This window comes from Sander vitreus, chromosome 1 (genome assembly GCF_031162955.1).
Source record: "Sander vitreus isolate 19-12246 chromosome 1, sanVit1, whole genome shotgun sequence".
In the NCBI taxonomy this organism is placed as follows: Eukaryota; Metazoa; Chordata; class Actinopteri; order Perciformes; family Percidae; genus Sander; species Sander vitreus.
In genome coordinates, this window is record NC_135855.1 from 25,023,363 (window position 1) to 25,050,357 (window position 26,995).

General features: G+C 38.4%; 2 protein-coding genes across 5 annotated transcripts; both read left to right on the forward strand.

The window, feature by feature from the left end:
• The first annotated feature begins 2,617 nt into the window (after positions 1 to 2,617).
• Positions 2,618 to 3,595, forward strand: mc1r (melanocortin 1 receptor). The gene has a single exon (XM_078257736.1). It carries the CDS (start codon positions 2,618 to 2,620, stop codon positions 3,593 to 3,595), a length of 978 nt encoding a protein of 325 aa, XP_078113862.1.
• Positions 3,596 to 12,153: 8,558 nt separating this feature from the next.
• On the forward strand, positions 12,154 to 26,762 carry def8 (differentially expressed in FDCP 8 homolog). Of its 4 annotated transcripts, none has more exons than XM_078249908.1 (12): positions 12,154 to 12,308; positions 13,691 to 13,813; positions 17,059 to 17,153; positions 17,279 to 17,428; positions 19,573 to 19,714; positions 21,430 to 21,594; positions 21,904 to 22,031; positions 22,667 to 22,780; positions 22,978 to 23,058; positions 23,297 to 23,437; positions 23,660 to 23,769; positions 25,074 to 26,762. In XM_078249908.1, exons 2-12 carry the CDS (start codon positions 13,705 to 13,707, stop codon positions 25,165 to 25,167), a joined length of 1,329 nt encoding a protein of 442 aa, XP_078106034.1. In that variant the 5' UTR covers positions 12,154 to 12,308; positions 13,691 to 13,704; the 3' UTR covers positions 25,168 to 26,762. The 4 variants fall into 4 exon arrangements, with proteins under 4 accessions (XP_078106034.1, XP_078106054.1, XP_078106043.1 ...); XM_078249928.1 differs by having other exon boundaries at positions 17,062 to 17,153; XM_078249917.1 differs by lacking the exon at positions 12,154 to 12,308 and adding an exon at positions 12,334 to 12,592.
• Positions 26,763 to 26,995: the final 233 nt, after the last annotated feature.

Sequence of the window (26,995 nt, forward strand, 5' to 3'; positions counted from 1 at the left end):
AGGTAAGTTGTTGTTTTTCACAAAAACACTTTTTTGCTTGTTAAAGTTAATTTTCTGCATTGCAGGTATACTAGCTGTTGTGCCAAAGCAAATTCATCTAGGTCTAAAGCTGTGTATGGTACATGTTGGTGATTTGTCAACATATAAAACCATGTGAATCATTAAGCTAAAGGTTAGCCTGAATTGCTAAGCTAGGCCGTTTTTACCTAAATGGTGATTGTGGGGCAAAGTCAGCCAGATGATGTGGGGTAAATTGAACCAGAGCTACAGCCTTCAACAAAACTACAGTCGGGGGGGTTCTTTGACAATCTGACCAAAAGTGATGGACAGGTGACAGAATTAATATATTCCATAATATTAATACAATTTAATGGCAACTAAAGCAAGATACAAGAGTAAATTACATTTATTGTACAAGAAATTGGCATGTGTTTACTTATCAGCGACAGTCACCAGGATATGTATTCAGGGCTGTTTAGTATGATTTTAGCATAGCTTTAAAAGCTTAACGATTCTGATTTTTTTCATCATGGCTTGTCTTTGTTTTATGTACGGAGCAACAACTCATATTTCCCTGCAACCTTGATGGATGGAATGTCCAATAGTCTTTTTCATTTTTTTGAGGTCTGGAAGTTCAAACTGTTGTTTTCTACTCACAAGTTCAAAACTGTGAAACTGTTTAACAAAATTGGAAATTAGAACTGAACACACTGGAGGGACGTTCTTTCTGCCAAACACGTTTATATATATATATATGTGTGTGTGTGTGTGTGTGTGTGTGTGTGTGTGTGTGTGTGTGTGTGGACATGACTTGATTAACAGCATAAGAAATACAGCATATAACCATATTTCTTGCTCCTGAAAGCTATGCTGGCAGTCCTTCACCTAACAGAAATGTTTAAAACTATTGTTCACCAATAAAAAAAAAAAAAGATTAAAAGGGAAAATTAAACTTTAATTGGTTTGTTTTGTGTTGTTTTAGGTAGCTTTTTTTTTTTTTTTTTTAAAAAGCATTGTTTGGAAAGGTAAGTGCATTATTAAATAATTTTTTTTAAGAGGCAAGTTTTTTTTTTATTATACTTGCATTAAAACGTAAAAAATAGGATGGTCAATTACCCCCAGATGGCTCAATTTACCCACTGACTGTGATCAACTTACCCCTACCCTGGGGTTAACTGAGTCACATGAACATTTTTTTTTCTGAGGTCATATTTCCAAAGATCTTTGTCATAGGTGCATTCTTATATTTTCAGTTGATAGGCAACATCCCAAATTCACAGTAGATGTATTCATTATACTTCTGTCTCAATTTCCCTTGCCTGGAGATCCACATAAGTAAAAACTGGCTCATCTTACCCCACTCTCCCCTAAGTATCGTCAGGACAATCTACTTCAAGTATTAAAAGTAAAAGGACTCAATTCAGAAAAATCCTCACATTTTAGAAACTGGAAACGATCAGAACAGTATTTTCAGTCAACTAAGTGTTTAATCTGCTAATCATTTCAGCTGTACTTGTAGGCCGTTATAGTGTTGGGTAGTTTTATTAATAATAAAACATCGTATTTTATAAACTATATGTGTTTTGTGTGCAAAAGTCTTAATGTGTATAGTAACTGGTAACTTAAGCTGTTAGATTATCGTAGTGGAGTAAAAAGTACAACATTTCTCTATGAAATGTAGTGGAGTAGAAGTAGAAAGTGTCATGAAAAGACTCAAGTAAAGTAAAGTACCTCAAATTTGTAATTGAATGAAACCTTTATTGCCCCGAGGGGAATTTGTTTTGCACTCAAGGGAGCCACATTAAACATTAAACATTAAGCACATACAACAGTAAACAGTAAATAACCATAAACAATAAAAACAATAAAAACCACACCAAACATCTGACAACAATGAAGTCTGGAAAACAGAAAAACAGAACATAACGACATCAACAACGCAGCAATGGTGGGGACAGGCAATCATCAATCCAATAACTACAATGATTCCATGAATAATTAAATAAATAATCAATCAATCGTACACCATGTCAAATGTATATGTGCCTGTGTGTGATCTGTTCAGTAACTGAATGCTCCTCGGCACAAATGATGTAATGGCACAGCCCAGCTAACGTTTGCGTGAGAGGAGGAGTCCTTCAGACAGCATCACTTTGAGAAATGTTCAAGCAAGTCACCGAGGTACCACAGACACTTTGTTCACTCTCACCATGTTGGTCAGAACAGTCCGAGCTGATACAAGAAGTTTAGTGGATGGCCCTATATATGAGACTTAAAAACCATGAACTGTGAGCGCAATGTTTTGATGGAGAAGGACCTTTTATGGGTCTCCGTGCTGTACAAGTTGCATCCATAGGAAAGAAGAAAACTTGAGGCGAGGAGGAGACTGACTTTACACGGACAAAGGCTGAAATAAATAGTAACAGCATGTAATTCTGTTAATTAGGGTTGGAAAAGGCGCTTTGTGGATATTTGACAGTCAGCGCATTGATGGGTTTAACAACTGAACGACTCGCTTGAATTTTACAACTGGCTGGTGCTCCGAACTTGGCACTGCTGCGCTGCAGTAAAACCCAGCAGGGCAGCATCTAAATCAATCATCATCTAGAAGTCAGACATGGTAATGACCAACAGGTCCCATCGTAACCCCTCCATTCTCCACGTGGAATTCAGCCCGCTAAATAACTTCATGGAAGACAACGAAACGAACTCCACCGCCGGAGACCAAAACTCTATGGGCTGCGTGCAGATCCGCATACCTCAGGAGCTCTTCCTGGCACTGGGGCTCATCAGCTTGGTGGAGAACATCCTGGTGGTTCTGGCCATCATCAAAAACCGCAACCTGCACTCGCCCATGTACTACTTCATCTGCTGCCTGGCGGTGTCCGACATGCTGGTCAGTGTCAGCAACGTGGTGGAAACCATATTCATGCTCCTCCACGACCACGGCCTGATGGACATGCACCCTGGTATGCTGCGCCACCTGGACAACGTCATTGACGTGATGATCTGCAGCTCCGTAGTGTCCTCGCTCTCCTTTCTGTGCACCATCGCTGCGGACCGCTACATCACCATCTTTTACGCGCTGCGTTACCACAGCATCATGACCACGCAGCGCGCTACCGCCATTATCGTGGTGGTGTGGCTGGCCAGCATCACCTCCAGCATCCTCTTCATCGTGTACCACACCGACAACGCTGTGATCGTGTGCCTGGTGACCTTCTTCTGCACCACCCTGGTGTTTAACGCCGTGCTGTACCTGCACATGTTCCTCCTGGCGCACTTGCATTCCCGGCGCATCGTGGTTTTCCACAAAAGCAGGCGCCAATCTACGAGCATGAAGGGAGCGATGACCCTCACCATCCTGCTCGGGGTCTTCATTATATGCTGGGGCCCCTTCTTCCTCCACCTCATCCTCATCCTCACCTGCCCCACTAGCCCCTTCTGCAACTGTTTCTTCCGAAACTTTAACCTTTTCCTCATCCTTATCATCTGCAACTCGCTCATCGACCCGCTCATTTACGCCTACCGCAGCCACGAGCTGCGTAAAACTCTGCAGGAGTTGGTCCTGTGTTCTTGGTGCTTCGGTGTGTGACATTTAGGAAAATAACAAAAGCCTCAGATTGGCAGTACCTCTTCTTCTTGAATAATGTACATTGTGCCAGAAGCTGTGGCTTGGCAGCGACATCGTCACTCCAGTAAGAGAGACTGAACAGATACCCGCTGCCTTCAGATGGCTGTAAAGAGAGTCACACGTAAATAAAAAGGCCTTCTGTATAGTACTAAGGCGCACCAGAACACAAATACAATTTATTTTATTCTGCAATGAGTTGGTCTGGATAGGCTACTTTGTTCAAGCAAAGGGCAGGAAATGACATAGGCCTATATGAGAAAAACATTGTAGTGAGCCTATAAATAACATGAAGCATCAAAACACTGGTTACTGTCTAAATGGTGGCGTTGTGTGTGAATGACTCCCCCAAAAATAAATGTCCGGAAGACTGAAGAAAATAATTGATAGGCAAAATCACATGAACGAGTTCTCGCTTGGTGGGCCGGAGGCATGAGAGGGTTTATGAAAGAAGTATCATAGTTATATAAGTGGAAGTGTGTGTGGTTCGCTGAATTGTGCAAACGGGCGGCTTCCAAAAGATTTGGAGCCTTATTTCAGTTAGGCTACTATGTGGGTTAAACAAGTGGGAAGAAGTTTTTGTCAAATAGATTTTTTTTAACACTGCTATCAGACCAATTCATACTTGCGTGTCTATGTAGCTGGTGCAGATGTGAACAGAAACAGCCAACATATAAAACAGCCTAGACTTTTTAATAATGTCTATAGATAATAAATGAATTGTCCTGAAATGAAGATACAACCTATTGATCTGTAAAATAAGAATCTTACTATTTTCCTTATCTTCTTTTTATTATTATCCTATATCCTTTCTTTATTGAGCCTAAGAATTTGTTGTAAATAGGACCTACATTTTAGACTCTAACTGGCCTTTAGAAAAACTGAAACACAGTCATATACAGTATGTGCCTTTGAGCCATCAAGTGTAAAATTGTATTTAGTATTTTCCATACATAATAATAACAATAATAGTAATAATAATAATGCATGTTATTTATGGGCGCCTTTCATAGCACTAAAGGACACCTTACAGTTAAAACAAGCAAAAATACAGTAAACAAGGCAAATATAATTAAAGTAAAAACAAACACATTTAAAAGATTGAGATAGAAAATTAAAATAAAGCAATCTATCCATTATTTTGATGAGTGGAGTCATGTGGGGTAGGCCTTTTGGAAAAGGTGGGTTTTGAGGGAGGTTGTAAAGGTGGGTAGAGACTATGGTACGGATGGATAGCGGAAGGGAGTTCCAAAGGCGAGGAGCAGAATGGCTGAAGGCTCTAAACCCCATTGTGCTAGGGTATAAATTGGCACAGTTGTTTCCAAAATATGGAAAAAGATTACTGATTCCACAGTCAGGCTGTCAAGACAAGACAAAATAATTCAACTTTACTAGTTAGATGATGGCTACCAACTAGTATGAAAGGTGCATTTTAATATTGACAATAATGTAGACTGTTTTACACTGTAGTACTTGAATAATGCTGCAGATTATATGCTGCTGACCACTGTTACAACTGAATTCAGTGTCATTTTTCTATCAATGTTGAATTATGACTGAATTTACTTTTTATTTAAATTTTTGTAGTATTGTTAATAGTATTTGTTCTAATACCATAACTTTGTTCTTTTTCTTTTTGGCATGGGAGTTGTTACAAAGGATTGTGAATGTACAGTATGGTCGTCTGATATCTGCTATATAAATCTTAAAAGATAACTTTAAAGGTAAATTAGATTGTGGTACTCTGCGCTTCATGATCTGAGGTAAACCTAATTGATTCAACACATATTGTAAATGCTGTGGGTATAAGAAACTGCAGAATGAATCCCATGTTGACTTGAAACTGAGCAAAACAGGATGTATAGGAGTACGTATGTGTTATGTAATCATTGAAATATTAGTCTCAAAGAAAGAGGCAAAAACAACAAAAGCTTGTGATAAATTAATAAAAACAGCAGCCTTATGATTGTTCTCCCCTCCAAGATATTTTCAATGATTTTTCTTCTTGTTATTACATAGTATGCTTGTCTTAGAAGGCTGTTTTCATTATTTGGAGACTAAATATTCACACTAAAGGCTGGCAAGATAAGAGTAAGGAGATGGCTGTGTGCCAAATAAGAAGATAGATGGTTGCCCATGGCTGTTGTTTGTGGTTTCTTTACTGTAAAAATCTTGATTCATTAGACCTTTGCAATATCTGTCGATGAACTCCACCACACGTCCTTAAATTTCAATATATTACATGCTACATCAACACTTTATTTATGCCTTGTAGGAAACAAAATGCAATATCACATTTGCTCTCAGCAGACAGAAGGGCCATTGATAAATAAGACAACAGAGACATTTTTGAAATGCGGTTTTAAAACTCATGATCAAGTTCAGTCGCTGTGTAATAAATAACACCATTGAAAAGAAGGGGAATTCCAACTGGAACAAATATAAATCCTCATCCTGTTCTCAAGGAAGAAATTAAAAACAAATCTTAAATGTTTTAAATAATTCCGTAAATAACTGGGTGTTCTCAGTTCATCTGCATTGGCACCATTGAGAAGAACTAACTGGAATTTCATGTCACACTTTTAGCGGAGATCAAGCAAGAGAACAAAAATCTGATAAAACTGTAATAAAAAGTAGGCCTTTGTGTGCATTGTTTCGCATATGCAGTTTTTTAATTCTTTCGAATTTTTACTCTATTTTCTTTAGATTTGTGTACTGATTGTAATGGTTGTTTTATTACCTTCATTCCTACTTGAAACGTTTTGCCGCACAACGAAAGCAATAAAGACACACTTCGTCAGACAAAAGCCACAATTTGTGTGGCTTTTTACGGTGGCCCTGAAGTGAAAATCACAACAGCAAATATGAAAACACAACGGCATTAACTTCTACTGGAAAAGGTAAGGGCCTATCTAGCAGAGGACGGAGCCTCCTGATTGGACAGACGGACTGTCTCTCTGTTAAAAGTAGGCGCTTTTCCGTGTTTTTCACCTCTCCTTCCTGTTAAAAGACAGACAGTACGTCTGTCCAATCAGGAGGGTCCGTCCTCTACTAGATAGGCCTTACCTTTTCCAGTAGAAGTTAATGCCGTTGTGTTTTCATATTTGCTGTCGTGTTTTCATATTTGCTGTTGTGTTTTCGTATTTGCTGTCGTGTTTTCATATTTGCCGTTGTGTTTTATGATTTGTTGAAGTGTTTTCATATTTGCTGTCGTGATTTCATATTTGCTTTCGTGTTTTCCTATTTGCCGTTATGTTTTATGATTTGCTGTTGCGTTTTTCTATTTGCTGTTGTGATTTGCACTTCAGGGCCACTGTAGGTTTAGTTGGCGGTGACGCGCGCACAGACTTAAATCACGAGCGTCTCCAAATTACTAATGGGCTTTTCCCAATTTTTTTAAGCAGCAGCGGCAAATTCATTTATTTATGATTAATTATCCCGTCACGGCAATAGGATCTGTCAGGATCTAATGATAAATGACATTCAAGTAGCCTATATCCAGTCAAATATTTTGGAATAAAGCAGCTGCCCCCAGGATATCCTCCATCTGTGCTCCATCAACTATGTAAGGACATTTTGTTTATTACTGTTGGTAAAAGTGCAAATTATCAGACGCTGCCAATTAGTTTTACTAATCCCTGAAATGAAACATGTTGACTGTGGCTAACATTACTAATTATAGTAGTGATTTAGATAGTGATTAGCTCTGCGCGCGCGTTTTCTTCAGTCTATGGGCGATCCCATAAACGGACACTTTATTATTACCAATATACAGAGCTCCGTTTATGCATCACTTTACGCATTAAAACGAATTACCTTGTGCATAAAAAACTGATTTAGCGGTGGCTCAGCATGAGAGCGCGTGCAATTTATCCTACAACTGTTTCCCTCTCACGATACTGACGGTGATCAACCTGGGTTTTGATATTTCCCTGGGCAAATGTGATGAATGGCACAGTTTTAATATAAACCAAATCAAAATAATTCTTCAATCAATCAATCAATCAAACATACTTCTTCACATAGGCCTACTCCTGCACATGCATAGGGCCTATGTAAAGTTATTTTAATTTAAAGATGTTAAAAAGTTATATTTATCTTACTGGCACTGTGTCCCGCCTTCAGACAAAAGGTCACACCCACTTCAGCTCTCATTTCATTGGACACAGACATGACTGACACTATTATATATATATATATGTCAAAAGTTTGGGGTCACTTAGAAATTTCCACTCCATTACAGATGGAATACCAGCTGAGATAATGTAATCTGAAAAACTGCTGCCCTGGTTAAAAAAAACAATGCAACTGATCTCAGCTGGTATAATGGAGTGGAATGGAAATTTCTAAGTGACCCCAAACTTTTGACCGGTAGTGTGTGTGTGTGTGTGTGTGTGTGTGTGTGATATATGTGTATATATATATATATATATATATATATATATATATATATATATATATATATATATATATATATATATATATATATATATATATATTGTTGTGAAGGCATACTTAAGCACACACAAAAACATTATACATTTATAAAAATTAATAATACAAAGTTCATTACCTTAACCAATTAGGACATTCATTTATCATCTCATAACAAAATAGGCCGAGGTGACTTCTATTAGCTTTCACTAATGTTACGGGTACCGGCTGGTACCCAGTGAACAGATTATAGATTAATATCAAAGCAGGTACAAACAAGAAGCAATAAAGATGCGGCAGGTCCTGTGTTTCCAGGTCGCTTCTCTGGTTGTTTCATTAAACAACTCAAAATCATGTAACCATAACTAATTTCTGCTTTAAGCACTTCAGTTAAACAATGTAAACACAACATTTATGCTTTAAGCACTTCAGTGAAATTCCGTGAAAATTACATACAGTATATGCTCTAAGCACTTCAGTTAAGTTATGTCAACATTACATTTATGCTTGAAGTACTTTAGTTCAATTCTGTAAACATTACATATTTGCTTAAAGCAATTCAGTTAAATTATGTAAACATTAAATTAAATTATGTAATTCATGAAAGCATAACCTCTGTTTTAAGCACTTGCTTCTGAGAAAACTACATAGGAAAGTACAAATTAAAATGTAAATGTATCCAATAACCCAAAATTATAAGCATAATAATTACTTTTAAAACGTGTGATAGTATGTACTATACATGCTGATTATAAAACAAATAACTTAACACAAATGTGACCACACATTTGTGGGTGTCATACTAACGTTACATCTGCCTAGGGAACAAAAACCATGCCAAGCTGCTACTGGTGGACTTTTCATCAGATCTTTCAACACGATCCAGGCCCACATTTTAATTGATAAACTTATCAATCATTTTAGTTTAGATGTTAACATTGTCGGCTGGATTCTTGACTTTTTAACATCCAGAACTCAGAGAATGAGGGTTAATGGATGCACGTCTGGGGAGTTGATATCATCAACTGGGTCACCCCAGGGATGTGTCCTTTCCCCTCTCCTCTATATTCTTTATACTGACGACTGCCGCAGTCGGCACAAAAACGGGTCGATTTAGAAGTTCGCTGATGACTCTGTAATAGTCAGCCTCCTACATGACAGTGAAAACAGCCACGGTCCTGTGGTCGAATCATTTGTAGATTGGTGTGACAATGCATTCCTTCACCTAAATGTCCAGAAAACTAAGGACGTGCATTGATTTTTTTAGACACAAACCCAATAACATCAACCAAAATACCAATATCAAGGGACAGACTGTAGACTCTGCTGACACCTATACCTGTCTTGGGACTATAGTGGATAACAAGCTTACATTTACTTTCCACTCTTGAGCTTTATGCAAAAAAAGGCCAGCAGCGTCTGTAGCCTACTGCCTGAGGAAACTGTCCAATATTCATGTCGATAAGTCACAAGAAAAGCCGTTTATATTGCTCTAAAAAAAGAATTAGTATCTGTTATGTCTTATTAGAGCATGAGCCACTGTTTTATACAAGGACATTTCACAGTGAAATGTGGATAACAAGCCTTTTTATGTCCTCTTCCTTGTACTTGTTGAAAAGAGGAGAAATGGAAGAAAGTGCAAGCGTATACAGCTGTTTTACTGAGCACTGGAAGAGAGGTAAATAAAAATGATTCTGTTCTACATATCTTAGATTGAATCTGTCCTGACCTTCTCTCTGCTCTGTTGGTTCGGTAATCTTTACATCAAGTCCAAAACTTGAGTTGTGAAAATCAACAAGATATTGGGAGTTCAACAGTGCACATTGTCAGGCCTGTTCCGTAGACAGATAGTTAGGAAAGCTAATGCTATTTGCTGACAGGTATAAGCTGACAGCCATTTCCCTCTTGTTGAGGATGTCAGAGACGATGACAATGGGGTTGGTGATGTAATGGATGCTGATGTTGTTGACGATGGTTGTTGTTGATTATATTATGTCAACTTTGTAAGGCTGATATGCACTTTTCCTACTCTGGGTTGCTACTTTGACGCTGCTACCCATGCACCTTGCTCAGGTTGTGTTCCAGTTTTTCCTGTTGTTCAGGCTTACTCTACCCCCCACTCGTGACTGCGTGTATATCTCGTATTTATGTGTCTTTTATGTGTTTGTACCTGCTGCACACCCAATTGCCCTTCAGGGGGACAAAGTTGAAGTTGAAGTTGCTTGTGGCTTGGAGGTAGAGTAGTGCCCCATAACCACAAGGTTGGCAGTTCAATCCCAGGCTTGCCCAGCCACATGTCTCGTGCCCCTGAGCAAGACACTGAACCCCAAGTTGCTCCCTGGATGCTGTAGGCCTATGTGTAGCTGTCCACTACTGCTAATACTTAGGATGGGTTAAAATGCAGTAATAGGATTTCAATACATTGTACTGTGAGGATTTAATCTGATTTAACTTTACTAATGATGGGCTTATCGTATTGATGCAGCCACAACAACAGAAAAAAAGAAAAAAAAGTTTATTTAGGCTCTTTCTCCAGAGGCAGGCAAATGGGCTGTTGCCCGGGCAACAATAGCCCGTACCTGTGCACGTCCCTGGTGCTGAGATATCAAGTGAAGGGCATTGCAGTTTCGAGGTTGGAGTGGGTCTTTCTTCCTTATTTTTTTTAAAATATAAAATATAAGTGCAATGTCCTTGCAAAAAACGTTTTGTGATAAATATTTGATTTAAAAATATAGGCTCAAACATGCAGTCCATGTACATGAGAGTTGTGCTGATTTTGCTTGGCACTACAGAATCTCTATATGAATGCACAATCTGGAGGCAATGAGACACGATTTTGTGTGTTCTTGTTTCCATTTGTAGTCCAAGTAGTAGTGACCAAACATTTTTGAGCCAGTTTTGGTTTCATGCAGGTAAACAGCCTAAAGGGAGAGCAAAAGAGGCGGAAAGCATTGGCCAAAATGCAATCTTGGAACCCATCTGATATCGCCTGTCAACAATTTCACTTTTTGTTTGCTTTTTAAAAATGTATCTGCATTCATATGCCAACATCTGTTTATGCCCAAAGGATGACCAAAGTGTGACTGGATAATCTGCAGGGAGCAGCATGTTTACAGTTAGCCTAAGGTTAGGACTTGTTCCTTCGTGTAGCCAAAGCAGCTCTGTTCACAGCAAAGACCCAGGGACAGACGCTCAAGGATGGACACACCTAATACTGTATATTTACTTTGATACAAATACCAAAACAAGCTTAGATGTAAATGTAGCCTGCCAAATAACCAAGTAACTGTAATACTTAATGCTGAAATGAAAAAAAATAAGTCTGCTCCCATCTTTCTGCCTCTACATCAAAGCTGCCTTCTAGCAGAGGAGATTCTTCTCCAATAGTTTGGCTTAACATTGATCATTTGACCTTTACATTGATTTATCTGGTTTTAAAGGCTGCCTTTTACATGGTAGATGTAATTGGTGGTAAATTTATCCTCTGTGAATTGCTCTATAAACTCCAATGTGAACCGCACATGATCACAACCTCCAGCTCAGCAATCAGATTGCACTGATGTTGTTGTTGTTGTTACCTGCTTGAAGGACTTCCTTTCTTTTTTTTAATCACCTTTATGCAAGTTTAATACTGACACCATACTATCGTGAAAAAGAGTGTCTGAGAATGAGTAGTAGTAGCAGTAGTAATCTAAATTAGTAATTTGATAATGTATTATTCGTAATATGTGGTCCTGTTTTCATATTGAAGATACCAGCGTCAAACCGGTTTTGTCCCTGCCAAAGCACAGGAAACTCCACATTTTACAAGAACCTGGAAGGTACCCTGACACCACCTCTACCAATTTCAATTTCATTGAAAGGGAAAGGTATGCTTATTTTCAAAATAAAAGCATCAAACAGTATAAATAGAGAATGTAGATTAACATGCCACATTTATATAGGAGGCAAAATAATCGTGTCTTTATTTAATGTTTTGTTAAATACAGATAATGTGTCGAAATATACGTAAGTATCTTGTATTAATCGCATTACTGCATGGTAGATATAAAGGTTTTTAGCTTTGAAAATACTAACCGGAAAGCAACTCTTTAAGATGACTTGACGCTTTTTGCTTTGTGATGCCCTTGCTGATGGCAGAGAGAGAAAAAAACAACACGGGAAGAACTGTTTCTTTTAACCACAAGCTAAACATATTTTACAGTTGCCGAGTCCCTAATGTAATAATAAGGTCGAAAACGGGGTAAGCTTCTGACCAGACCGACCTGTTAAATTAGCTAACATTAGCATCCAGGCAGATGATTGTTTTGTTTTTAAAGGTAGTTAGCTAGCTAGCTAACTAACTAACGTTAGCTGTCTGTTGACATTTGTGCATTGATGGGCGCTTTTTTATATTGGTATTATAGCTGTGATTAATTTTGTGAAATATCCTACATGTTGAGCAGTATTAGCTAGCTACAGCTAATCGAAACAAAATAGTGACCGCTTTACTGTCAACAACAGCCCTGATTGGTTACAGCCGGTGAGGTGAGGCTTCAGTCTGTGGTAATAACGTTTCTCAGGCTTTGCAGTGTTTTCTTGTTTGACCCCATCTACTGAGATCGATGATAAAACAATGTATGATTAAAAAAAAAGTGATAAATAGTGGATTAGATAGATAGATAGTCTTTATTGTCCCATAGGGATAGTCATTTCCACACATCTTCTTTCATGTTCCATAGCACAACAACACATTAGGACACCCACATGGACACATCAAATGTGAAAACTACAAATGTTTGTATTTGGATTATTAAGACAACACTTCCTGCTAACCATCTTTACAGCCTGCTAAGTAACTGTTGATATTGTCTATCTGAATAGAGCATATTGATTTTCATAGGGTGTATAGGGTGCTGTGGTTTATATTTTGATGCCATTTTAATTGACACACATCCTAAAAACACTAGCATAATGTAAATCATATAGTTTTTTATGTCCTATCACACCACAGCCTTTTGGTAACAAGAAACAGGGACAAGGGAAAGTTGAAGGTGAGGTATTCACTTGTATGTTGAGGTTTCCTGTTTAGCTACTTCAGATCTTTTGCAGCTACCCATTTGCCACTGCCATCTTTAAGAGGCCTTTGTTCCTTATTGAGGTTATGGAAAGCAGTCCACCTTTTAGTCATGATATTTTTGTATTTAAAAGATCTGTGAACCAATTTCTAAACCCTTTTTACATAGCAGTACATTATTCAGTTTGAGCATATGTTAACAAAAAAAGTAAATTTACTAGTTAAAGGGAGTACTACTCTGAGCTTGTGAAAACGGTTGTATATTGTCTTCTCTGTGGCTCTGGTGTGGCTATGTAAAGTTCAGCTTGGGAAGGTAGACTACGACATTTTAACAGTCTGAATTATAACCAAGTTAAAATACCTGTTTACTGGTTAGCAGCGGCACAATTGAGTTGGATCTGAATGGGAACATACTGCACAATAAGCAATAACCAAACAGACACATTATGTATCTGGCTTCCATTAAAAGACAACTATAGTCCGCCTTCCTGCTTCAATTGATAAATACAACAAAATACACAGAAATTAAGCAACCTGTCAGTTTGACTAATGTATTTTCTCTTCTTTAGATGTAGCCGATGAAATGGAGTATGATGAGAGACTTGCACTTTTCCGCCAAACTCGCCTCAATCCCTTTGATCGTGGAGAAGAAGAAGATGGTCCCCAAGAAGGCAAGACGCCCCCACTGCACGGTAAAGGTCTTCACAGGCAAACCATGACACAGCCATCTCAAGAGTAAAATATTAACTCACTTTGAGGTCACTTTCACACCTGTAGTTAACTTTAAGGAAAAACAAATAGTGTTGCTTCATGTTAAAGTCTGTTTCATGTACACTCTAAGTTATTACTAACAAACCAAAAGGCGTAAACATTTAGTCATATGGACATTATTTATTGGACCTCATTCATTGGACAATTTTGGTGACTGTTGTCCTGCATCATCAATGCTACTCTGATCCTCAATGTGAAATGAATGATATCCAGCTCCTATGTTGATGAAGCTAACTTTTTACCTTGGCTAGGAACTGTGTCTAGTCTACTTTTAACAGACATCCAGCCATTGTTTCAATATTCTGTTATGCTCTGAAAGGATGTCTGGTTTGGTAGACTGTGGAACGCAAATCTTATTGGCAATTGTTGTGTAAAAAATAACAAATGTTCTTTGACTGTGGTCTGTTGTGAGGAAATGGGAGCTGCAGTGGGAGGTGTTTTCTGAGATGATGGTTTCTGCTTTTCTAAATGTCACTTACTTGCAGATGTAGACTTGCTCCCTTTAGTGCCAAATACAATGAGGCTACTATGTGCTTAGATCATGTCACTATAACTCAATCACTGTATGGGGCAGTTACTCCCTCGTTAAACTGATTTTTACGAATGATTTCCCTCAAGTATTAATCTAGTTTAGAACAGAGCCTATTGCATAAATAACAAGTACACTGGACACTGCTTATGGACAGGGAAGTTGGAAATACGAGAGCTCAACCAGAGGAAACGAAAAGCATAAGTGTATGCAGCACTTTAGAAACACTTCCTGTATTTTAGGATTTGGGAATTAAAGGCATTTGTGTTCAATTACAATAATTTTGACAGGCAAACGTGATACATTGAGCTGATTTCACTGGTGTCATTTGTGTTCTTCCGCTGCATTGTCCTCTCTCTGTCTGGCACTGAGAAGCTGAATTCACCCAACATGTTTTGTTCTGAGGTGTATGCAGGTAACGACAGCATTTGTCTGCACTTTTTTTCAGTAAGATGGAGAGTAAGTTTTTATGTGATTAGTGTGGTTTACTATGTATTATTTGAAAGATTATAAATCGAAGGCCTTTTGACATTTGGTTTCATTTTATAGATTGCTCAGTTCTATTTTTGCTTGATTTTCACATTTTTTTAGTCATCATACTTAATAATTTCAGTATAATATACACTGTTGATACCTTGTAGGTATGATCAGAGTGTCTTAAGTGGTAATTTTGCACAGATTTGAGATACAGACTTGGGTTGACTGTGTACTGTATATTGCATAATTTTGTTCTCATTTTTCCATTTTATTATTTTTATGTAGACAAGCAAAACCTCAAAAAAGTACTTCCTAAATATTACCTTTCAAAATAAGTAAAGCGTGGAGGCTGATCAAACGTTTTGTTTGGAAATGTGTTGCATTTAGCAACTCAAGAGCAAGATGTTTATCCTCAGGAGTTGGTGGCGACCAAAACAGAGAATAAGAGAATGAATACAGGACTTACATTTGTCAGGTGGACAGAAACCTCTCTTCAGTCAGATGAATGGTACTGTTGCTCTGTTTCTGCTGGATGTGTATAAAGGTATTAGTTTGCCGTAACAACTTTTTGAGGTGATAAGTCAAATTAGTTTTTAGCCTGCTCTGCTACCCCCAAAGTGGCCAAAATATAAAATCTATTAATGTAGCTAAAGTGGTAACTAGGGCTTTGACTTTTGCCCCAAAATCATATTCGAAGTTGGTTTGTTTATTAATATTAATATTCGAATATTTATTAATAATATTTTGACATTTGATATTAAATGCCTTCAGTAAGACCTATATTGGTATAAGTTGTATATGTTCTGTCCACCAGAGGGCAGTGTATCAGTCAATGTCAATAGGCAGGCAATTATGTTTTCAGAAGAAAAACACATTGCCGCAACTGTTTTAAAAAAAATGATTTTATGAGGAGTCAGACCCTGGATTAAACGCAAACAGTATGCTTTCAACAAGAATTTCGGAGCTTTCACCGTAGCCTACGTAAGTGGTCTGATGTTCGTGTGTGTGTGTGTGTTGTGAGAGAGAGTGACGGTGATTACCGGTAGCTTCAGAGCGAGTAGCGACTCTAGAGACATGGTGAGAGAAACAAATCGTCTCCTCTGTGTTTGCTGACCACGGTGGGAAATCTGGAGCGGGAAAAGTTAACCCTCTCCTTGATTTTACGTTGTCTATGGAGAAAGAGAACCAGGAAATGAGTCGGGGGAAATGCGCTACCAAGCCGCGGCCGAGCGACGTGCGTCGCCGCGACGTGTAGTTACATTTTGAAATGCGTGAAAAAGCCTCGGAATCTGAATTGAAAACAAGGTTTACAAGCCATCACATTTACAAAAAATAATGCCCGTAACAGGTTCGAAATTCGAATATTAAGGGCTGCCTAATATTCGTTCGAATATCATTATTTTTTTTTAAATATTCGAATTATATTCGAATAACGAAGTTTGGAGTGGAGGGGTAACATGCATCAGAAAGCACAAGCTCATCCCTTTTTAGTAACCACTCTCTGCATTTCCTAAAAACATTGCAGTTTCTATTAATATTTTCATCATACAATGATTTTTTTGGAAGTATTAACTCTTGATCTTACAGATATTTGTGTGTAATTGCACATAAGCATTTCACTTAATGTATTATCATTAAAGTTAGGATAATGGTTTTAAGTCACGTAACTAACAAGGATCAGAATCATTTCTTATTTGTCAGGACTTTGAGAGACCAATGCACATGGCACACGTGCAGTCATTCTACTGAGAGCAGCAGCAGTAGAAGAATGTTAGCACATTGATTTAATTGATTTTACAAGCATACCATATGAATGATTACGGAACAGATATTGTACACATTTAGATGTGAAAGTGATCCGTACTCTGAAGTTCATTCAGCTAGTTGAGCAGCAGTTTTAATGACACAGTAGGAGTCTGTCTTGTCAACTGGCTTGGTTACACATTACCAGAACTGATAAGACAACTACCTGGGATTCCTAAAGTTCAATTCCATTTTGAGCTTTTGTCCTTCTTCTAGACTTCTCGAGTGCAGGGATCATCTTGAGTGGCCACAGTCATGTGCGTTAAATTTGCATGCATGACTGAGTGCACTTACCACACCATAGTGTGTATGCTTACAAGAAAACCAGTGCTTTATGCCACGTTCCCTTCTTTTTAGAAGCAAGGCCTGAGCTGTTCTCTGCGACCAGAACCCAGAGTTCAGACCGGACCATGGACCTTGGTCTAGCTGAGGACCACTTCTCAAGGCCTATGGTAAGTAAAGCATTGTTCTTGCGGTCTGCCTCAACTACAAATAATGTGTCACACTACATTAAAGTGAGTCATATTGAGTGCTTAATTTACTGTACATGCTTTTGCTCTTGTTCACCTGTTTTCAGGGTTCGTTAGTTGCGTCAGATATTGAACAGCTGAAAATGGCCATAGAGGAGTGTAAAAAGCTGATCTTGGAGTTGCCAGAACACTCGGAGAGACAGAAGGACACTGTGGTGAAGCTTATCCACCTTCGTCTGAAACTGCAAGAACTTAAGGTTGGAACTGAGGAGTGAATGGACAAGTGCATAACATGATATTGTAATTGTTGATTCTGGCTTGGAGAGACAATCATTAAAACTTAAAGAAATTCATAATTGACCAATTTCACTTGCATGTTTTTCAATTTTGTGGAATGCACATCTGTACACAAATGTTTGCAGATAGAAATGTATTATGTAAAACGTGGCTTTTTACTGTATTTCTGGAGAAACTTCATGAAACTACTGCTGCATTCAAGTGCATTTGTAATTTAGGGGTGAAGAATGATCTTATGGGTGCACAAGTTTAGGACCAAATTAAATGATATTGTTGGCCTGTAGCTGAGAAATTGTGCTTCTGGATGGAGGTCAGTGTCAGAGAGCATAATGATAATTATATTTCCTGCTGGGCACATTTCAAATAAAGGTTTTCTTTGTATGACTTTTGGCCTTTTAGCCATTGCCCTGTATGAGGTAAATGAGGGCAAACATTGCAGACATTCTTGGAGACTGATAAGATGATAAACAAGTTTGTGGAGGGCAGCAACTTTCTGCAAAAACTCCTCATGTTTCAAATGGCACAGTTTGTTCTCTAAGATCTTTAAATTACAGAAAGTACAGTATAACTTACAATCTAGTGTCTTGCAGAAGACTTAAAGTGACTATATATATATATCTTTACACATTTCTGAAACTGTGTAATGTTCCATCTGATGATCATAAATCTGATGATCATAAATGACCTGTAACAGCAAACGAGACTAACAGTGAAAAGAATGCTAGTTTTATATAGTTTTTAGTAAAGTCTCTGCCCTGGTCCGATTTTTCCCGCTAAGTAACAAAATGATTTACGGCAGGTGATGGTGCTACAGATCACACATTTTGACGGGTCACAGATTTCAGCTAAACACCGGAAAAGCATCCAAGTAGGCCAAGTTGCCGTATGCAACACTTGAAATGCAACGATGCATGTGTAATGTATTCTCTTTTTGTAAATTAATGTTTTTCTGTCTGAGCAACATATTCATCGCGACTATATGACCTCTCTGTAACGCTAACTCAGTACTCTACAGTGGGCAATAAAGCACCGTAAAGAAAAGACCTTTACATCAGCAGGTATGGTAAAAACACTACCGCTTCTGTCCAAAGCGGCCACTAAAATCAACACAAACTATAAGTAACATATAGCCACTTTAAACAAATCGATTGAATCAATCAATCAATCAGTTACTAGTCCAGTTAGGATTTCAATGCCTTTTATAGAAAAGGGTATGCTAATTCTCTAGCCTACACAAGCCAGACCCACATCAAGATGTTGGACCCTGGCTGCAAATTACATTTGCTGCCGCTAGGGTGCGTCTATATTTCTAGGCTACTAATTCTCTTCTGGGGCATGTTTGAGCTGTGTTTTTTGTGTATTGGTTTATTTCCAATAGCCAGGCCCATCCTTAATGGTTTTTGTTGGCCCTAGGAGAGATTTTTATTTAGGGGCACCTCATTAATTTCTCCACCTTTACAGAACCTCTGGTATCGCTGATAAAACTGTCCAGGTGGCATTCTGCTTATGGTTCGGTCTTATTACTGTAAACTTACAAAAAATAAAAGGAGCTTTTTAACGAATTAGGCTGCAGTGGTTTAATGATGTCACTAACCATACTTTAGGTCAAAAATTGAATCACGCAGCTTGTTTCTTATCATCCACATCATCTTATACAGAGGGCTCTTCACTGATATTGTGTCATGTTGAGGCAAATCACGTGAAGCAGCTGAAAGTCATACAGTATACAGTGCTGTATACTGTCAGGGATTTTCCCTGAGCATTTTATGTAAGCAGCTGTTAAATTGCCATGTGATGCAAGTTGTTTTGCCAATGAGGAATATACATTTGTCATAGAGGGAGTACTGAAAATACGTAAAAATAAATAAGTGCAAATACTGCATATTATTTCCTTATTTTATTGAGTTTGTATCATATCACAACTTTAAGGCAAACACGCACAGTAACATTTATGGCAAATATGAAAATCTTATTTAGTCTAGGAGCAGGTGTAAACGCCTCACATATTTTGCAGTAATCATTCTTTTACTACTGTACATGAACTGTGATACTGCTATGTTAGTGGTCTTGGTGAATTTTGTTTTTGCACTTTGTCCCTTAAAAGGACCCTGAGGATGATGAGCCTAATCTGAGAGTCCTACTGGAGCACCGCTTTTCGAAGGAAAAGAGCAAGAGTGTGAAACAGACGTGTGACAAGTGTAGCGCTATCATCTGGGGCCTTATCCAGACTTGGTATACCTGCACAGGTGAGACCCACTATGCAGTAGAGCTGGGCGATATGGAGAAAATCAAATATCCCGATATTTTTTACAAAATACCTCTATCAATATTGTGGCGATATTGTAGGATTGACAATTGGTGCTTTCACAAAATATGCACACAATGAGATTTTTGATAACTAATCATCAGTTATGTTGATATAATAACTATGTGGCTAAAGGCAAATAATAAAACGGTTAGAACAGTCTGGTGTGTTTGGAAAATGACATCACTCTACTGTAATGCAGCCTTTAAAGTGCCAATATTATGAAAAAAAAACACATTTTCTGGGATTTGGAGTGTTATTTTGTGTCTCTGGTGCTTCCACACGCATACAAACTTTGCAAAAAAAACATCCATGCTGTTTTGAGTGAGATACGGTTTCTGAATGTGTCCTGCTTTCAGTCTCCGGGTGAGCTGTTCAAAATCTGCACGGCTTTCTACGTAACTAGCCGAGACGAGGGGCCTAGGGGGCTAACTGTTAGCATGCTAGCTCGTTCTCAATGGCAAAACACTGCTACAACACACACAAATTCACTCTAATCTACAAAATAAATTGTATAGAACTACTTACATGTCCCTGTTCTGCAGGTATTCCACACAAAGTTGGAAGTGCGCCCTCATGTAGAAGAAGTCTCCCGGCTAATTCTGCCGTGTACAGGCCGAAGTAGCAGAAACAGCTAGCTAGCTCATGTAATCCTTACCTAGCTAATGCGCATGTGTGACTGACAACAAAGATGTTTCAGAAGTTGCGAGGCCTCACTCTGTAGCTACAACAGAGACCTAACACAGGGTGAAAAGAGGAGGTGCAGCAATGTGCAGTATAACGAAAATATGGTGTTTTTTGAAAATTAAAGCATGTAAAACTATTCTGGTACAACCTCATAATACAATTATGAACCTGAAATGAGCATAATATGGCCACTTTAAAACCAGGAAAAGACAACACTTGTGTCATATCAGGATATTACGATATCCAAAATTTAAAATGATATCTAGCCTCATATATTGATATCGATATAATATCGATATATTGCCCAGTCCTACTATGCAGTGCATCAGTCTGATGGATCAAGTTCCAAAATTGTAAAGCATGCCATTGTGCATGGAATAGGATGTGTAAAGGGCACAGATTGTTCAAAACTCAGACTTCTGTGCAAGATCATACTAGCTCTATCTGAATAACTTTTTTTTGTTCTCTCAAACGTCATGTATAAACTTAAATGGACTGTTTTTATATAGCGCTTTTCTAGTCTTAACGACTACTCAAAGCGCTTTTACATAGTACAGGAACCATTCACCATTCACACGCTGTGGCCGAGGCTGCCGTACAAGGTGCCACCTGCTCATCACTTAAACATTCACACACATTTACACTCCGATGCACGGCATCAGTTCAATACTTCCTCAAACATGCATAGTATCGTGTTAAAATATCTGAACCAATCAGTAATGGGAAAATATACGGACTGTCCTTATAATTAAGTAGTATAACAGGAATTCTGAGACTGTGATTCATATTTTTTCTGTTTCATTTTATATTATCAGGTTTCCATTTTAACTTTCTCAGAAGCCATTTCCTGAATGGTGGAGAATCTTTGTGCAGCCATTCGATATTCGTTAACCTGGCATTCATACCAAACCCATTCAGTATAATGATAATGCCATTGCATGCCATTTGATTATCCCTTTCTTGTTTCAGGTTGCTATTATCGTTGCCATAGCAAGTGTATGAACCTGATCACCAAGCCCTGTGTCAGATCAAAGGTCAGCCACCAGTCGGAGTACGAGCTCAGCATCTGCCCTGAGATAGGACTAGACCGGCAAGACTACCGCTGTGCAGAATGCCGCACACCCATTTCCCTGAGTGAGTACAAATTGACTGTGTTGATTTATGTTTGGCAAGTTGAAATAGGGAAACGGAACATCTAAAAGCAATATGTAGGCTAATCGAACTTAAGTTTGTACACACAGTTGTAAATCTACCGCCATCCACAAATTGCTGACTAGAAATTACATAGCTACAAAATGTATATAAATTTCAGGAAATCTATCTCTTTTACATATCTAAATACTACATATTTAATAAAACATTATTTAAATGTTTTAAATGGATTAAAGTACATCTTGTTTTTGTGTCATAGTTTGACTGTACTGTCCCATATTTATCTTGTAGGGGGCGTGCCGACTGAAGCCAGACAGTGTGACTACACTGGCCAGTATTACTGCAGCACATGCCACTGGAATGACACCGCCATCGTCCCAGCTCGTGTCATCCACAACTGGGAGTTTGAATCACGCAAGGTACCCTAAACAGCTGCAACAAAATACACTCCCCATGTAAAAATATCCCTTCTTCTTTTATATATCAATCTATGATTATATTAAAGTATAACTTTCTTTAAGTTAAACAGGAGATGACTGTATGATGTGGGTCTATTTAACACGTTAAAGGGGTATTTTGGTGGGAAGACAGCTGTGTTTATAGTGTGGAGAGAGAGGAGTCCCGGGGAGTTTGTTTTTTGAAGTACAGACACAGTAGCTTTGTGTTCTCTAAAAGATTTTCAATTGTGCATTTCCGAATTGTGCCAACAAAATGTCAAGCGACACTTCGGGCAGCTTTCATAGACGTTACCTTTTGGATACGGACAGGCTGAAGTTATGGCTATGGCTACCTGCTAACACTCCAGTCCATATACTGCGCCTTGCACACCATCGGGTCTGCAGTGACCATTTTGACGGGGATGACTACTGCTGGCCAAGGAGGAGAAAAAAATCTTGACAGTGCGCATTTGCCCATAGCATTACATTGCAGGGTTGCGAGTTCCTGGCAAATACAGGTTTAACCCCTCACTGCGTTGGTATCAAAGGAGTTTTAATATGTTAATGTGGGCATATTGAGCCAGTCATTGGGTTTTGACAGTGTATTTATGTTTCAGGTTTGTCGCTCCTCAATGCGCTACCTGGCCCTGATGATACCACGACCTGTGCTTAAGCTGAAAGAAATCAACCCGCTGCTATTTAACTTTGTGGAGGAACTAGTCGAGATCAGGGTGGGTAGCTTCACTTTTTTTGGAGGCACTAGTAAGGATGCTGCAAGAAATTGTGGAGTTTGAAAATGTTCTCCGTGTAGATAAAACAAAATCCACATTTCAACATATCTTTCACATCTGTGTTCTCAGTTTTAGCCCGTGCGTGTGGCGTGTGTGCGTGCATGCATGCGTGCGTGCACGTGTGTTTTCCTTTACAGAAACTCCGTCAAGATATTCTGTTGATGAAACCCTATTTTATAACCTGTAAGGAGGCCATGGAGGCTCGGCTATTACTACAGGTGGGCATCTCTTTACTAAATTGACTTTGCATTGTGCAGTTAAAGCGTAATATTGGCACACTGGCATGACATATGTGACCAATAAGTAATGTTACAACAGCACTACCATGTGGTGGGAGTGGAGAGTTTGAGCTGTATCGAGAAAGGTTCCTGTTGTAAAATTGAGACAATGTACTGTATGTGAAATACCATAAACGTAACTTGACTGTTCTTGGTATTTTGTATTTGTGTTCCCCAGCTACAAGATCGGCAGCACTTTGTGGAGAATGATGACATGTACTCACTACAGGATTTGATTGACATCTCAAGTGGCAGACTCAGCTGTTCCCTCACAGAGATCCACACCACATTTGCTAAGCACATCAAACTAGACTGTGAGGTGAGCGCTTACATACAGCACAAAGAACAATACTAATGACTTCACTGTGTTAGTAAGCTTATTTCCTGTTTATGTATCACGTATAACTTAATCTTGCAGTATCTACCATTAGGCAATAGACACTTGATTGACAATATTATTTAGGATTAGAGAACATGTAGCCTCCCTGAAACCCTGTGTGTGTGTGTGTGTGTGTGTGTGTGTGTGTGTGTGTGTGTGTAGCGTTGTCAGGCCAAAGGATTTGTGTGTGAGCTGTGTAAGGAAGGAGACATACTGTTCCCTTTTGACAGTCATACCTCAGTCTGCCACGACTGCTCTGCTGTCTTCCACAGGTTAGTCCCCACCAACCAGTCAGACTGAAAAATACAGCAAATAATGTGATTGTTCGGAGTTTAACGGGTACGAAATATTAAAGCCTCAGAACATAAAAACATGTTTTTGCTACTTTTGAGTGAAGCTCCTCGTAATCCCAAAGACGTTCAGTTATTGGTCTAATCTAATCTACAATCACCAGTTAAAGCTACCGTTGGTAACTTTCATAAAAAAATAGCTTTTTGTCATATTTGCTCAAACTGCCACTGTATCCCGACAGTACTACATGAATCAGATCAGCTGTGAAAATCATCTGCCTCCTGGTTCTTTCATTGGCATAAGGAAAACAACCAATCAGGCTGAGGAGTCTCTAGTGCAGTGTCTATGGCTGCTTGTGAACTGCGGTCAAAACTAGGAAGGGCTGATCAAATATGAATCAAGATTTTGTTACTGCATTTATTGGCTTTTTCTCGGCTCAAATGTCAACATGGCGGCCGAGTCACAAATTGTCTGACTTTACAGCCACTAAAATATGTTTCTGTAAACATTTGAAGACAATGCAGTAACAGAATCTTGATTCATATTTGATCAGCGCTGCCTAGTTTTCCAGTTCAAAAGCTCTCATTGAAACTGCGTTAGAGGCTCCGATTGTTTGTTTAAGTTTGGATGCAGTGGAAACTTGCAAATGCCATTAGGAGCACTAGGGGGAGGCAGAGAAACATCAGTCAGCCGGTGAAATGGCACCGGCACTCCAGGATGCAAACCAAGTTTTGGCGAAAGGACACCACATCTCCGGACATCCTGATGGAAACCGACGCAGGCATGGAGGCCAGCTCATCGTCCAACACCTGCACACTGGCCAGCAGGATGCTCAGTCGAGAAGATTGCAGACTGTCTTTAATTCCTCCATGCTTGCCTCGGTGTCCCCTCTGATGTAGAGATGGTGATGGGCGCAGAGATGATCTTGCTTGTCCACGTGGTCAGGATCGTAGCCATAGGTTGTACCTGATAGCCATCTTCCTTTGTGTTTACTCTGATGTTTACATTTGTCCTACTGTCAAGATAAAGTGGCAGTTTCAGCAAAAATACCCAAACATTCTTTTATAAAAGCTACCCACTTAACCTTTAACATACCTTTAAACGGCATTCAGAGTAATAATAGGGGCATTCGTGAATTTGTCCCACTAAAAATACTGTAGATAGCAAAACAATACAATTGCCTGAACACTAATAAGTATCCCTTTTTAAATGAAAAACAACTCATGGACACCATTAATGACATTTTATGTAACAAAACATTGGTGTTTGTTATGTGTCTCTTCAGAGATTGCTACTATGACAACTCCACAACTTGTCCACGATGTGCCCGAATGACTGAACGCAAGCAGGACGACTTTCCAGATGTGAAAGATGCATAAGTCTGGCGAGGACCATCTGATGTTACTGGATGTTGCACTTTGCTTCATGTTGTGCTCTACTCGATCATGAAAGTCTAACAGAAGACTAGCTTTTTGTCTTTGTCCTTGGTTTGTTTTATGTATAATGTTTATACTGTAGTGTCTTTAACGTCCTGTGCACTACACAATGAAGCAGGGTACTCAGAAACCCATCTGGAAATTAATATATATATTTTTTTTATCCAACTTTTTAATTCATACTAAAATCAGATGTACTGAACAGTGTTTGTGTGTTTGTGTGGGTGATTTGCATTAATGTGTGCAGCTGCTTGTATAAATGTACAAAATAAATTCCCTATAGACAAAAGCCACCTCATCAGTAGGTGAGTATGCATGCAGGAGTTGTTGTATATTAACTGTTACAAACCTCGGCTGCATTAAACACTACTACTACTGCCAACCCTGAATACGAAACTTTGAGGTTGCCATGTATGGAAAATGATTTTGAATTTTAAGGATTATAACTCCAGCTTCCAAAGACTAAATCACAAAAATATATTAACCAGAAATTTGCCTTTCAGCTGCCAGTTGTATGCTTTTGTTTTAATAACAAAATCTTGTAAACATGCTTTTGAAAGTTAAGTGAGTTACCTTGCACTGATTATCATTTCCAAGCCTCTGTATTTTAGGGTATTTAAGTTAGTATCCCACAACAAAAAATGTATACTGTTTAATTAGTTTACAATAAGAAATCAATTAAATCTGTTACACTATGTGATCATAACATCACTCTTTGACTTTCCCTTTTTAAGCACGTTTCATCATCAGTCCCAACACTGCTTATCTTACAAGTATTCCACTCTCCATTCTATTACATGCCTGTTTTCCTTTCAGATTTGTATTCATCAATCTGTTGATCTGTTTAACATTTCTTCAGAAAATATTTCCAGGCCTTAAAGCAATATTTTCTTTCAGCATAGACCTGCTTTGAGTTTAATTGTCAATTAGCCGCCATGAATACGGGAAAAACAATATTGCTTGCAATTTTTTGACAAGACAGGTTGTGTCTATACAATCATTAAACTATAATTTGAAATATTAATACATATATTAGCAACATATATATAATCAAAGCATGCATCACCAGTACATACATACAAGAAAAGGAATATGGAAGTTAAATGTGCTTTCCCTTTATTCAAAACTGAACTTATTTTAGACAGTTTACTCTGTGTTTAATACGGTTCAGTTTAATGTAGTGTGTAGCAAATACATGTGAAGACTTATAAACATTGTGTGCCTAAGATAGTCAGGTTACATTGTTATCTTAATGTCTTAATACACTTGCCATCATGTTAATGGTTTTAGTCTTAAAGTACCCATAGCACATGTTGTCCAGAGATGACAAAGATGTTAAGTGACACCTTTGGTAATTTGTAAATGTTGATCTCAAGTATTTGTTTTAAAATAATGACTTGTGGCTGTGTTATCTTTCAGCATGATGTACTGTATCATATTTCTTTTTCAAACTAATGGACATACATGGTGTAGGTGAAACCCATGCCCTGTTATAAAACGTGGAGTAGTGCTTGAATAAAGTGATAAGATGCATTAAAGCTGCAGTGTTGTGGTTAACTCCAGTTCGATTTTCACCTGTTTATGGATGATTTATGACTAATATTATTATTATATTGGGCCCCATTGGCATAGATGTGTAACACTGCTGTTTTTAACTAAGCAGCAGCACATTTATAATAAAAATAAATATCTGTGCTCAGTATCTGCACACGTATGCTCAGTCACCTTGACATCCCAGAACTGTTTGACTTTCCAGGACAGATATTGATAA

Coding starts and splice junctions, on each gene's coding strand:
- mc1r (XM_078257736.1), top strand. CDS start 2,618: ATGGTAATGACCAACAGGTCCCATCGTAACCCCTCCATTCTCCACGTG.
- def8 (XM_078249908.1), top strand. CDS start 13,705: ATGGAGTATGATGAGAGACTTGCACTTTTCCGCCAAACTCGCCTCAAT. Junction 17,429..19,572: donor TGAAACTGCAAGAACTTAAG/GTTGGAACTGAG, acceptor GTCCCTTAAAAG/GACCCTGAGGATGATGAGCC. Junction 22,032..22,666: donor GGGAGTTTGAATCACGCAAG/GTACCCTAAACA, acceptor TTTATGTTTCAG/GTTTGTCGCTCCTCAATGCG.